General features: G+C 32.0%; 2 protein-coding genes and 1 long non-coding RNA gene across 4 annotated transcripts; 1 reads left to right on the top strand and 2 right to left on the bottom strand.

The window, feature by feature from the left end:
* Positions 1 to 997: 997 nt before the first annotated feature.
* On the bottom strand, positions 998 to 2,612 carry LOC107644967 (thymidine kinase a). Its single transcript, XM_016348946.3, has 4 exons — positions 2,343 to 2,612; positions 1,852 to 1,996; positions 1,587 to 1,708; positions 998 to 1,482 (listed from the first exon to the last, which is right to left on the bottom strand). Exons 1-4 carry the CDS (start codon positions 2,486 to 2,488, stop codon positions 1,209 to 1,211), a joined length of 687 nt encoding a protein of 228 aa, XP_016204432.1. The 5' UTR covers positions 2,489 to 2,612; the 3' UTR covers positions 998 to 1,208.
* Positions 2,613 to 3,359: 747 nt separating this feature from the next.
* Positions 3,360 to 4,503, bottom strand: LOC148566417 (uncharacterized). Its single transcript, XR_015883773.1, has 2 exons — positions 4,376 to 4,503; positions 3,360 to 3,931 (listed from the first exon to the last, which is right to left on the bottom strand). It is a non-coding gene; the product is annotated as an uncharacterized LOC148566417 (long non-coding RNA).
* Positions 4,504 to 4,563: 60 nt separating this feature from the next.
* Positions 4,564 to 8,575, top strand: LOC107644966 (Acyl-CoA N-acyltransferases (NAT) superfamily protein). 2 transcript variants are annotated; one of them, XM_016348945.3, is made up of 6 exons: positions 4,564 to 4,987; positions 5,075 to 5,146; positions 5,748 to 5,835; positions 7,616 to 7,748; positions 7,848 to 7,886; positions 8,275 to 8,575. In XM_016348945.3, the coding sequence occupies exons 1-6, from the start codon at positions 4,795 to 4,797 to the stop codon at positions 8,353 to 8,355; spliced, it is 606 nt and encodes a 201-aa protein (XP_016204431.1). In that variant the 5' UTR covers positions 4,564 to 4,794; the 3' UTR covers positions 8,356 to 8,575. The 2 variants fall into 2 exon arrangements, with proteins under 2 accessions (XP_016204431.1, XP_088345184.1); XM_088489058.1 differs by lacking the exons at positions 7,616 to 7,748; positions 7,848 to 7,886; positions 8,275 to 8,575 and adding an exon at positions 6,810 to 7,107.
* Positions 8,576 to 14,546: the final 5,971 nt, after the last annotated feature.

Here is a 14,546-nt window from a genome sequence, read left to right as displayed (position 1 = left end):
CAATCTATATTACTTGCTGGAGAATGGAGAAAGGCGTGTTCTTGGGATAGTTATGGAATTTGGTCTTGAGGATGTGGTGGACAATGTCGAGGTTGGAGGTGATGCTGTTATCAAGGACGTGAAGGTGGATGCTTCTGGTGGGTGAAGTGCGGAAGAGGTGGGTGTACCAGTCACAGATTTAGGAAATGTGTGGTCAATAACATGCTGAAGTAGGTGCAACACACGTGACAGTTACATCATGGCTTGATCTTAGAGTTGAAGAGGAGGAAGAAAAAGATGGAAAAGAAGACTGTGAAGGTGAAAGAGAGTATGAATGTTAGGATTATGCGAGATATGATGAAAATTATGGAAGAACAATGTTTTCAAACAAAGAAGTCAGGGATCATTTTGTCCCATATTAGAGTTGTCAAGGACAATTTTGTCTTCCATTAGAGTTGACGAAGCCAAAAACCTAAGTGACTGACGAAATTAATTGTTAAAGATCAATCGAGTAATTAATTTTAGTTAGAGACTAAAGTGTCTGATTCAAAATTCTGAGGACTTAAATAGATAAATACTCATGCTGCATCTGGCTTCATCTTAGGTCTCCAAGTCACTTATTCATGCTGCATCTGGCTACTCTTAAAGCTGAAGAAAGGTGGTCCATTTTCGTAATTCACATTCAATCTAATTACTCTTGGTCTTTTTCTCCATGGCTAGTTTAGTCTTGCAAAAAAGCTGCTTTTAGTCTTACTCTTTTTTGCTCTAGCTCTAGTCATGGACCATTTATACCTTGTAGTTATTTAGTATCTTTGGTGTGCATTGTATTCTCATCGGGAAGAACCTCCAGTTTGAAAACGAAGAATATGCACAGTAATTTGCAAAATAAAATGACAGATGCTACATAATTTACAAAATAGAATTGTATGTTGACAATTTTGCCTAAAGTAAACAGATGCTTTTACAAAAGGTTAACGTCCAAAACGAAAAAACGCCTAAATACCAAAATTTCATGTCATAGGATAAGCAATACTTCTTTCATTGAAATATGATAACGCAACAATAATTATAAACCACAATTGAATACCAGTATATTTATAATTATATCTATATACAACTACATAGACCCTATGACAACCAAAATTCCAAGATAACTTGTTGAATTAACTAATAGCAATAGACAATATACTCCAGAAATCATTTTGGGGAAAGTTTTAAGTACCTCCACACTAAAACCTTGTGGCTACATCAAGAAGTGAATCATTGTTGCGTTTGACAGATTCCAACACATTCTTTGAAGTTTCAGTGACAACTTCACTGTTAACATAGTGATATCGGCACACTGGCATGTAGACATCGGAACCAGCAATCAGCTCAGTTTGTGTCTCTTGTGTCTTCCTGAGAGTGAAGAAAGCACGCTTGCAGCATAATTCACATCGAGCTGTCAACTTGGTTACAGTATCAGCAAGCGGTATTATGTGAAGCACAGAACCAAAGCTTTTCCTGAAGAACATAGATAGCAGAAAAAAAGTTTGAAAAGCATCCATATTGGTAACATTTCCAGCACAGTAAAACACAACAACGATTAGAATATCTGCACAAAGTACCTCAAGTAATCACCATCCAGGCCAGCAACAATCACAATTTTACCATCTTCATCAGCAGCCTTGCAGCAGAACTCATATAGGTCCTCAAAAAATTGAGCTTCATCTATACCAATCACATCCAACTGCATCCAAAATACTACTAACATTCAGCCAACATTACATCTAGCTAAGGGTATCGCTTAGCTCCTCTATAGCACCACAAATTCAAATGAGCAATATCCCCTAAGCAATAGTCAACAGTAACATAATGAAATATTGAGACTACCTTTCGATAAGCATCATGACCATATTTTTCTTGGAATGACATCAGATCTTGCAGTGCCCAACAAGGAAATCTAATCCCATCATGTGTCACAACCGAGTCAATGGCATATCTTGTATCCTTGCTTGATTTTAACATAGCCACGTTTCTTCACAACATAACATAATTTAAACATAAAGAGGAATTAGCCCCCAGCAGAAGATTCTACAAATCACTATCAGATCACAGTTTTAAACTTTCTTTTATTATTCGTTCCAAGAGAAAGAAATTACGTGGTGAAGCATGTATAGTCAGCAGTAACTGAAAAGGAAGGGATTCCCCACCAAAACACCAAAGTTTCATTGTGATAGCCATTGATACCACTTCAGAGGCTCATTTCAAGTTATCAAAATTTTCCAGCCGAGTAGAGCAACAAAATAAAGATACTATTAAAGACTTTAAAACGATTGTTAAAAAGCAAAAAACGCACAACCCATCCACTAATTCATTAATACCTGCCATTGTCAACTTCGGATTTGATACGGCGAAGAAGAGAAGAAGTTTTTCCTGCAAACATGGGACCAACAATAACATGGACCTCTCCAGAAGGATAACGATCCTTGCCGGAGATAAAGGGAATTGGGTGCTTGAAGGAAGCCATTGAATGAATCGAGGATCTTTGATGGTGAATGGTGATGGGTAAATTTGGAGATCATGGTTTGAACATTTATAGAGAGAGTGAGAGAGGAACATCTTTTGGGCGGGATCTATGAAGGTATTGGTGGCTCACTGCCTTCGCATTTTGATTTTTCGGAATTTGAAAAGCCACTCAAAATTTGGAGGGAATAAAGAATTTTGAAAGACTAATCATTGTTGATTAAAGACGGATTCGAATTTTGGACATTTAAAATTTGAAAAACCTTAGCTTAGGCTACATTTCGTTGTGAAAATAGAATAAAACAGAACATTAAAAATAAAATATAAATAATAGAGACATAAAAATGAATAATTTATATTTTATTTGAAAATAAAATAAATAATAAAAATTTTATTTATCTTTATTTTTTATACAAAATTTAAAAAGAAAAAATATCAATATTAAAAATATAATTATAAAAAATTGATGTTGACAATAAAAAAATAAGTTACATCTCTATCTAATGTTTCTGTATTTTTTTTTTTTGACAAAAAAATACAAAATACGTTAATTTAATTTTCTAAGATACAATGTTTGTATTTAGTGAAAACTCAGGTCCAGTCAACTTCATATAAAATTAATAACTAAAAGCTGTTAGATAAAAATGTAGTCAAATCATTTAACGACTCTCATTATCAACTTTATTTTTCGCCATATGTATTTATGTCTGATTATCATATGCTTATAAATAAACGCAGCCTTTATACACATACATTAATATAACAAAATAACACACCCCTAAATCAATTTGCATTGTTGCCTTTTTCAATCATATCGACCTATTAACAAAAAAACCACGCTTACAAGAACAACTACATAATCAAATCCTACCTACTAATATTCAATGGTGCTTCTAATTGTCACGTTCATTGAATGTAGATTTCAACGTTCTTCATACTTTATTAATAACAGCAGAACTCTAATACTAATTCATGCATGGCAGGAATAAACCACAATACTCGAGTAAAATCCTTTCTCTCCTTTTTTTACTACATAGGCCCATTTCCTTTTTTAAGTATTGAACACTCGAACAAAACAAAATGTGATCTAGAAGGCAGAAGCCACCACCCAGAGAGTGGATTAAGGCAAATATGGATGCTGCTTTTCGAAAGGACTTGGCGGAAGGTGCTACAGGCGTAGTGATCAGAGATAAGTCAGGAAGATCAATCACAGGGACAACTATGCCATAAGGAGTGCACTGAATTTAGCAGAAAATTTACAAACGGAAAAAATATTTGTTGAATCGGGCAACCTTAGAGCAAGCATTGAAGTCAAAATAGATCCTATTCTTCAGGACATTCAATGGCCTCTGGGATCGTCCATTCTCATAGTCCATATCCAAGAGACATCCAACCTCCTTGTTTGAAGTTCAAGAAAGGACCGACAAATACATCAACATGGAAGAGACTGCACAGTTAAGAAGACCTCATCAGAACAAAAAAAGTTGGTCAAAGCTATAACAAGAAGGATCAAAAGAAGAATGACGACTACACTCTTACACCCCACTAAGAATATCTCTTGTTGAAGTTTATAGGGACATTTGTCAAGTGAAGAAGTTACCACATCCACGTCCAATCAGAAGCAAGAAAAGTATCAACGCATATATGGCCACCACACTAATGATTGCTATGACATGTTATGAAATAGCTTGCGCGAGATGGAAAGCATGATAAATACTGGGAGTCTTATATTGTCTAACAAAGGTAAACATTAGAGACTGTTTTATATATTCTAAAACTTGGGAAACTAAAGTGTCGGATATTAAAATTCCCAAGTATTCATTTAGGTAATGACTTGTTATCAGAAAGTAAACAAGGGAACTAAAGTCTGAAATAGAAACTTTGATAGCACCTTTCTCCTTTCATCCTTCCCACCTCTCCTGATTCCTCCATATACCATCAAGTTCTTGAAGCTCTGGCTGCATATATCAATTATTCAAAGTTCAAACAGAAGTGAAAATTTTCCCCTATAATAGAACAAACTGTAGCAGCACTATGAAAAGGAATTCAAGTTAGTCACTTACGTTACTAAAAAAAATTAGGCCAGGACTTACCAAAATGGCAGAAATTTTACACACAAGATTCTCATATAGAATGATTCAGCATCTACACAATAGGTCTTTCGTAATTGCTTATTTTCCATTTTAATAGATTCCATGGAAACCTACATTACTATCCATGAGCCACTCGTTTAGGGCACACTGTACTCTATTTAATTCCAATCTAACGGCTGGAAAAAGAAAAGAAACATAACATTCGTAGTTGGTAGAGATGGCGGCGAGAGGCAAAGGGAGTGTGAGTTTAGAGGGACAGAAAGTCATTCTTGTTCCGTACATGGAGTCCCACGTGCCCAAGTATCACTCCTGGATGCAAGACCCTTCTCTTCTTCAGGCTACTGCCTCAGAATCTCTCTCCCTCGACCAAGAGTATCACATGCAACTTTCCTGGTCTCAGGACCTTAACAGTTCTCTCTCTCTCTCTCTCTCTCTCTCTCTCTCTATTTTTGTTGAGCAATTTAGGGTTTATGGCTGATTCTGTTCTTTTTTTGCAGAGGATACGTTTATTGTACTCGATAAAGATTTGCTTCTTGGAAATTTCTCTCATGGGGAACCCCATGTTGAAGGTATCTCTCCTGTTGATTTTATGACCTAATCTCTGTAACCGGAAAATTTGGGAATCTTTGGGAACCTAAGAAGAACACAAAAGAAAAAGTTCTTCTTTTACTAGCTGTTATTCTGAAAATCCTCTTTGTTCAAAATTTTCTATTTCTCCTTATATTCTAAATTTTTACTCCCCCGATCGATAATGCTTTTCTCTATCATTTATTTTATTGTATGAATATGAATAGTTTCAGTTTTTGCAAAATAGAACTTGCTTTGGGTATTTAATGAATAGGTAGCAGGGTTTGTTCGATATGATTAAAGGGATGCAACATGATTTCGTTAAGGATTTAGATTTGATTAATTGACTTGGGGCTATTCAGATTTTTAATTCTTTAATCAGTGTATGAGCATTAAAACCTGTTGTCGGGTAGTAATCTTGTGAACACCGCCATCCTTCTTGCTTCCGTTAGTTTCAACTTGCAATCCTTATGTTAAATATTCGTGTATTCAACTTGTTCAGTTGAACAGCAATTTAGTTAGGTAGGCTTGCAGCTACATGGGCAATTTTCTTGATTCCAAGTAATTTGATTAGATTGGAGACTAATATATGCTATATTGCAGCCATGGTTGGTGATGTAAATATCTTCATGAATGACTTGGATAATCCTCACATGGCAGAGATTGAAGTAATGATTGCTGAACCAAAAAGGTAAAAGCTTTAATTTTCATGTCATAAACTAGTTTTTAACATATTTGGTTCAGAGTTCACCAGTTTTTTTCTAGTCCTTTTTACTGGATATGTTTCACAGCTCATTTCTTATTGAAAATGAATGCCATTCCTTTTTATTTTATGTTAATAAAAAAATAATCATAAGAAAAAAAAAAACTACAACTTCATCCTTGAAAGTTCAAGATAACATATTCATCCTAGAAATAGACAGCAAGTGATTAGTTTCCTGAACTTTATATCCTGGATCAGTTTTGTTAGAGGGCCAAACTGTGTTTTGTAATAATGTGACTAAATTACAGGTTTTTCTAGGGACAAATATGTTTATACCTCGAATTTTCAAGGATGAGATTGTAGGCTTTTTTTTTCCCTAATAATAATTATTGGCAGTTTAGATGCTGAGGAAATTTAGAAATTTTACTAGCACAACCAGCTAAAGTAGTTTCTTTGGAGCCCCATTCTTTATGGCATCAAGTTATTAGTAGTAAGTATGGCTTGAATGAAATGGTTGGGAGGCTAATATTGCTATCCATATGCTACTCATTCTGATTCTATCCCCTGGAAATTCATTTCTCGTTTTTTATTTTTCCTACCTCCAAACCTTTGCTTTCCTTGAAGGTGGGTGATTGTTCTCACTTTCACTTGGAGGAGGATCATCGAGTAGGTGCTGTCTTTTATACTAACCTTCCTCATCTATATCGTCTATTATCCTTGCATAACTCTCCTATCTAGAATTTTTATACTGTATATGGTTCTTCCTTTTCTTGGAATTTTTACCTTTACTGGTAACCTAAATGTTAGAGAATCCTTTGAGAGTCACTTTATTGGGTCTCCTTGAAATTTCTCCTTTGTCATCTAACCCTGAACAAAGGTTGTGTTAACTTGATATATTTGGTATGTTTAGTTGTAAATCTTAGATCAGTTTTTGTTGATTACTTTTGCTGCTTTGGGAACAGTGAAGGCAGAATCTTTTTGGCAATATCCAGTATATGCCACTATATGGTGTATTTGGTTGAACCACAATTTGGGTGTTTGGCCTCCTTTGGTGTAATGCTTATGATCTTTTTAGAGTTCTTACAATATCAGAAATTCAGAATATTGAGAGATTGGAAAGCTATTCTTCACTTATCTTCTGACACCATTTCTTCCCCCCCCCCCCCCCCCCGGGGGGGCGCGCGCGTAAGGACGCCATCCTAACCTTCCTTCTTATAACATTCTTTACTCCGTGATATTCTTTTATCAAAAAGAGAAAAAGATACCCAGAGAAAAAGTTAAAAACGGTAGGCATAGCAGAATATAGATGAAAACAAGTTAAAATGGGTTTCTTTGAGTTAGGTAGATTACATCATTTAGTTTATGGATTTCTATTAGTGTGAATCTGCTTTCCTCTTTTAAATTTGCATCCCTAAAACTAATAGGGGAATTTGTTTCTGTTCTGAAATAGCTGTAGTCTACTCTGGAATGGTTCTGGTCTATTGTCAATATACAAGCATTTTCTCTCGGTTGCATTTCGATAACCTTTGTCCTGTTGGTGTATAGTATAATAACCCATCAGACCAGAATAAAATTTTAGAAACTGTATTATTTCTTAGTTATATCCTCTAACATCTTTACATCAACTTTTTGTTTATATGATGATCATGGAAGTTTTAACAATAAAAGCCATTTCTGGTCCTGAATTTAACAGCAAGGTTTTGGTTTTGATTTCGTCTGAGACAGCCAGTATTAAAGCTCATCGTTCTCTTGGTCTTTGCTAGCATAGCCGTGGAAAAGGACTAGGAAAGGAGTCTGTTCTGATTATGATGGCCTTTTCTATCGAGAGCTTAGGAATCAATGTCTTTCGTGTCAAAATTGGAGAATCAAATGAAGCATCCCTTAACCTATTCAAAAAATTGGTGTGTATGCTGCTTTCTCCATTTTTCGTTTTCTTTTTCAGATTCAAATGGTTGTTATAAGTTCTATTTAGATTGACTAAGCTCTTAATTGCTTTGTAGGGTTTTGTGCAGACTTCATATAGCAATATCTTCCGTGAGGTGAGCATATTTATTACTTACAACTCCCTCAGCTATCAAATAATTGTTCAGTATTGAAATTTCATTTGTTAACAACTAATTGGCCATTTAGAAAATTTATGCACATTAATTATCGTTTCTGAATTATATCCCTATTCAATAACATGAATGGAAAAGTGGAGGAGGGAGACATTGGTTGAATAGGGGGAACAAATAATAAGTAGGGAAATTTTTTTCTTTTTCTTTTTGATAAAAGAATTTCATTAAAGTGAGAAGAGAAGGACCAAACGTTATAATTGCTGTTATGATTAATTGATAACTTCGTGCATGTGTGTTCCTGTACAGTGTACATTAGAAAGTTTCTTCATTTTCTTTTTCCATTCTTTTTTAAATGTAATTTTTTTTACAGGTAACTTTGGAGTGGCAAGTATCAGAGCTCAAGAATGAAGAGATGGTTGGTTTGTCGGCTACTATGATTAAACATAAATAAATGTTACATTTCAGATCATCTTGTTAAATTTTAATAGCGGATGCCAGATATTCACTCCTCCTTATATGACGTTTCCCATTAATCGTTATTTAATGAGATGGAGGAGGGTTTTCAAGCCTCTCTTTTGATAATGTCTCAGTAACACTGATACAATTAAGTAACAAATGTTAAATTAGGGGGATCAAATTAAATAAATTGAAATTTTGAGGACGAAATTGAACTACGAATGTAATTTTAAAGATGAATTTGAGTATTAACTCCAATTGAGCATGAAGATACTCCACATAGATATACAAATGCGTAAGCTCCAAACTGCTTGAAAATGCTATAAATATTAGGTGATGGTGCAAAAATTAAATCCAAATAGAATATAAAGTAGATTGACTGGTAAAACTAGTGAAGTCTAAAGATTTAGAAGTTTCTAAGTTTAATTTTGATTGAATTAGATATAATAAAATAATATAAATTTATATAACATATATCTATTTGTAAAGAAGAACGATAGAATGATGCGACTATGTGTGGATTATTGTCAACTTAATAAGATATCTATTGTCAAGTATTGATAATTTGTTTAATCAATTTCAAGGAATTATATGTTTTTTTAAGATTGACCTAGGTTTAAGGTACTATTAATTGAAGATAAAAGAGGAAGATTTTTGAAAAACGGTCTTTTGTACTCGTTATAGACATTATGAGTTCTTAGTAATGTCTTTTGTCTTGATAAATGTACTAACAACTTTCATGGATTTAATGAACTGGGTTTTCAAACTTTTTTTTAGATTGTTTTGTTATCGTCTTCGTTGATGATATCCTGAAATTCCAAAAGTGCTACAAAGCATAGATATCATTTGAGGATTGTGTTGCAAACCTTAAGGGACCACAAGCTTAATTTCAAATTTTTTAAATGTGAGTTTTGGCTCGATCACGTGACATTTTTGGGACATGTCGTATAAAGAGATAGAATTATGGAGGACCCAAAGAAGTTTGAAGCCGTTCAGAAGTGACCAAAATCTACTACGGTGATAGAAATCTGTAGCTTTTCTAGGGTTTGCCTGCTACTATTAGCGATTTATCAAGGATTTCTCGAGGATTTATATGCCATTGACTAAGTTAACTCAAAAGAATGTAAAGTTTCATTGATAATAAGCTTGCGAGGAAGGTTTTCAGACACTTAAGGCTTGTCTAACCTCAACACCTGTTCTTAATTTATTTTCCAGATCTGAAAAATTTTTCGTTTTTTGTGATGCATCTCGGATAGGACTTGGATGTGTATTGATGCAGCATAGTCAAGATAATGCTTATGCCTCGCGACAACTCAAGAACCACAAGCAAAATTATCCAACTCATGACTTGAAAATGATAGCTATCATTTTTGCCTTAAAGATTTAGAGGCATTATCTTTATGGTGAGATCCGTGAGATCTATACCGACCACACAAGTTTAAAGTATATTTCAATAAAAGAATTTGAATATGAGACAATAAAGATGGATGGAGTTGCTAAAGAATTATTATTGTACTATTTTATATCATCATGGCAAGACAAATATTGTGGTGGATCTCCTTATTAATATAAAGTCTATGAGTAGCCAAACACATATCACTTTTATAAGGAGACTAATTGTTGAAGAAGTCCACCAACTTAAGGCTAGTGGAATATAATTTGATCTTGGAGAATCATGAACTGACCTAGCACATATTTGGGTTCAATTTTTTCTCATAGAACAGATCAAGGTTGTACAAAGTGATGACCTGTAATTAAAAAAATTTATGGAAGATGTTTGCAATGGGAAGAACTCATACTTTTTTGTTGAGCAAGGTGTTTTGGTTGTGGTAACCTCTTATATGTGTTGGATAGCCACGACTTGAAGAAAACGATTTTTGAGGAAGCTCACAATTTTAAGTACACAGTTCATCCAATACTAGCTTACAAATATTATTATTATTATTATTCTAGAGTTGTAGAGTTGTTAGACATCATTTGGTAGTTCGGTGACGTGCTCAGAGTTGTTTTTGATTTTTTGAAATCAAATTGCGAATGAATACTATGTCTATTATTGTTTTTAAGTGTATTACTATCAATATATAAATTAATTTATAATTTTTAGCACTTAAAAATATTTGATTGATGTGAATTTTGAATTATTGGAATGAATATTAATTTTTGAGAAACTTATAATTTTGTAAAAATACACATGAAATGATATTAGTATATTTTATAAAGTATACATATTTTTTTTTAATTGACTTTATTATACTTTAAAATTTGACTTTTAGTATGCATACTTATATATGCTTGATTTATTATGATATTTAGTATTATGTTACAAGAATTAGATGTTTGTTATCCATGAATTATTTTGGATTGCTATGGGAGACTCTGGCTTAAAAATCGTAATTAATGGTGGTTATGACGTTAGTCTATATATATTAAAATATTAAGATTCAACAAGTGATGCGACAAATCGGTTTTTCAATTATTGAGTTTTACCATATAAATTAAACAGTAATAAAAATTATAATTTTAAAAATTTAAAAGATTTAAATTTTAAAATAACTACTATATTATTTAGTGAGATTTAAAATATTAAATTTTTAAATATATAATCAACAATAATTTGATAAATTCGTTTAAATAAAAAAATTTCACTATAAAAAAGTTATAATTTGAAAACGTAAAATTTTAAAATACAGATGACAAAATAAATTTATAATAATTTAATTATTTTTATTATTTCATGTAAAGAGAATTTTGTTTATTAAGGTCTAAAAATAATATTAAAATGAGTATTATAAAAAATATTTTAAATTTAATATTATGAAGAAAAAAAATATATATATAAAGACTAATTTGAATAATTTTTAAAATTTTAGGGATGAAAATGACTTACGTTTGGACTTTCAAATATTATTTTGATTATAAATAACTTTTTTACATGTCAAGTGACACATGATGTACTAGGTGTCACTGACCTGATACGTCAACTAATCATTTGGTGATACATGGCACTTAACGTGATACGTCATCATCCCATGTGGCACTTAACGTGACACGCCATCATCTAACTAACGGAAGGACCAATTTGACTTATGTTTTATCTTTCAAGGACTAAATGACTAAAAAAAATCATTTGAAAACTAATTTGAAAAATGAATGATCTTTCATAGACGAATTTGACTATTAACCCTACAAAATATTCTCTTTTTATATGTTGAGTAAACTACTATTTGTACCCACGAAAGTTGAAAATGCTGACACATCTACCCATAAAAAAAGAAAATTACTATTTGTACCTATAAAACATGAATTCCATATAACAAAATTATCCAAACACTAAAAAATCACAGAAAAATTCCAAATTACCCTTATCATCATCTGCATCATCTTTTTCCCTCCACCACCACCACCACTAACCCCATCTTCTCTCTCTCTCCTTCCATTTTCTGAGCTCGTCGCCGCCGCCAGAGTTCGTCAACTCTATCAACTCCTTCCTCTCTCTCTTTCCCTCTCTTCCCTTCTGTGATTTGCTTCTCGCTCTCTTCTACTTTTTCGAATGGTTGCAGATTGGGAAAGAGCGGGTGGAACCGCAGACTGGACATGGGCTGGATCGGAGCTCTGTGTCAGCGAGAGATGGAGGGCTAGTTGGAATGGGTTGGGGCAGCGGTAGCGATCAGGCAACGGCGGTGGCTCTAGGGTTGCGAAAGGCAGCGACGGTGGTCCTAGGCTCGTGGAGGTGAGGCGAGGGGAAGAAGAAGAAAGAGAGAAGGAAAGGGTGGAGGAGGAAAGAAAAGGGTAAAGGACGCGGTGACAGCGAGTGGAGGTTGAGTGGGACTTGACGGCGCCAGCGACTGTTGAGTGGTGGTTACGCATAGGAGCAGAGAAGAGAACACGGGTGAGAAGGGGCGAGAGAGAGGAAGAAGAGAGGAAATCGGGTGAGGGGGCGACAACTTGGTGGTCGCCGGTGGTGGTGCGGTGGTCTGAGACAATTTATTTTTTTTATTGTTGTTGTTGTTGCTTTATGTGAAGAAGATGATAATGGAGGTATAGTGGTGGTGGTAGTGATGATAGTGATAAAAGAAATGAAGTAGTGGTGCCTTTAAACTCAAAGTTTGGCTCTGGCAAGAAAGAGACAGGGAAGGAGAGAAGGAAGAGTGGATGATGCGGATGATGATAAGGGTAATTTGGGGTTTTTATGTGATTTTTTAGTGTTTGGATAATTTTGTTATATGAAATTCATGTTTTATGGGTACAAATAGTAATTTTCTTTTTTTTATGAGTAGATGTGTCAGCATTTTCAATTTTTGTGGATAGAAATGGTAGTTTACTCTTATATGTTTTTCTACTTTTCCTTTTTCTTGTTTTTCAGTGTATTCTTTTTGTATCTCTTTTTACATTTTTTTAAATTTTGATTGAATTTAGTTTTCAACTTTGAGTTAGAAATTTGAAATTAAATTAAATGGTAATTGAGAAGTAAAGATGTGGTATTTATCTTAAACAAAAAAGCTTCGTGTATAAAAAAGACAAGTGATGAATTAGATAGATTTTGTCTTTCTTACTTCTACTTGGAATTTTTTGTGTTCTTTGCTGCGATGCAGGAGAGATAAGTGATTTAGGGTTTGTTTGGATAGGTTCATAAGTGATTTTTTTTAACTTTTAATTTATGAAAAGGTGTAGTATTAATGTCTAGTATCATTTTTAAAATAAAATTGTAACTTTTTAAAAAGTTATTTTGGTGTTTAAGGAGAAGTTAAAAAAAATGACTTCTTTTATAATAAAAAGCTTTTTATCACTTTTCTCTTAAAATAAATACTTTTAAAATTTAAAAATCAAACTAAAATAACTTATTTATAAGCTACTTTTAATATAAGCATTTATTATTTAAACTATTTCTTCAAAAATAACTTAATTAAATTGTTTATCCAAACTAGACCTTAATGTATTCTTCTACACATTTTTTTATTTTTATCTTTTTCTTCTTGTTCTTCTGTTTATCTTCCACGCTCTTCTTTTTTATTGTATCTCTTTATTTTTTTTATTTTTAATTTTGATTGAGTTATATTTTTAGTTAAGAATTTGAGTTAAATCTTTATCACATAAAATATATAATAATTAAAAAAATATTTTTGTTAAAATTTTAATTTTAATTTAAATAAGTTAATCTATAATTATTTATTAGATTAAAATAAAAATTCAGGTGTAATTAATTTTATGTAAAGTTAATAACTGAAAATAATTAGATAACAATTTAGTTAAATATATCAAATCTTCACGTATGACACCTAAATTTTTACTTTAGATTAAGTGTAAATCAATCACATAATATTATGTAAAAAAATAAATTATCTTATATATAACAAAAAATTCTAGAATATTTTGCCAATGTTTAAAATTAAAATAAAAATTTATATACAATTATTTTTATATAAAATTAATAAATAAAAATTATTAATCTAAATCAGATTATAAATTTATAACCAAATTTTAGAAGTTTATTAGTCAAACTCGCGAGTTTATTAAGCGATAATGCATGGATTAATTACGTATTTACTTTTATGCATTTTCCCCGAAACGCGAAACGGAACGAAGTGGAGGGAGATTGGATTAGTGCCTTAACCGTCAATTCCGGCTCATCCTTAAACGCTCCTTGTTAAGTATGGAGTGCTGCATACCTTATGAATTCGTTAAATTTAAACTCTATATTTATTATATTTTATTTGAATGGTCTGAATTTAAAAAAGTAACCTATTAATCAGGTTAATCATTTTTTTACAAGTTTTAGATTTTTTTTATAAGTTTCGAATATTGAGCTGAAGTTCAAAATAAAAAAGTAGTATATAAATATTAAAAACAACATGTCTATACACAAAAATTATTGGACTTTAGAATTAAAATAAATAATATATAAAAAATAAGTTGAAAATTTATGTACTAAATCTAGAAAAAAAAAGATATATTAGAATCTTAAAAAAAATAATATTAAATATATATTATGTATATAATATTAAAATTTAAATAAATTTTATTTTGTGTGAAATAAAATTATAATATTAAATATAAAAACAATGATAAAAAATGTTGTGTTATATATATATTATGTATATAATATTAAAATTTAAATAAATTTTGTTTTATGTGAAATAAAATTATAATATTAAATATAAACACAATGATAAAAAAATTTGTGTTATG

Source organism: Arachis ipaensis, chromosome B5 (genome assembly GCF_059453495.1).
Source record: "Arachis ipaensis isolate K30076 ecotype BB chromosome B5, ASM5945349v1, whole genome shotgun sequence".
NCBI lineage: Eukaryota > Viridiplantae > Streptophyta > Magnoliopsida > Fabales > Fabaceae > Arachis > Arachis ipaensis.
The sequence above is the reverse complement of the archived record's forward strand: the minus strand, read 5'-3'. Positions and strand labels throughout refer to the sequence as shown.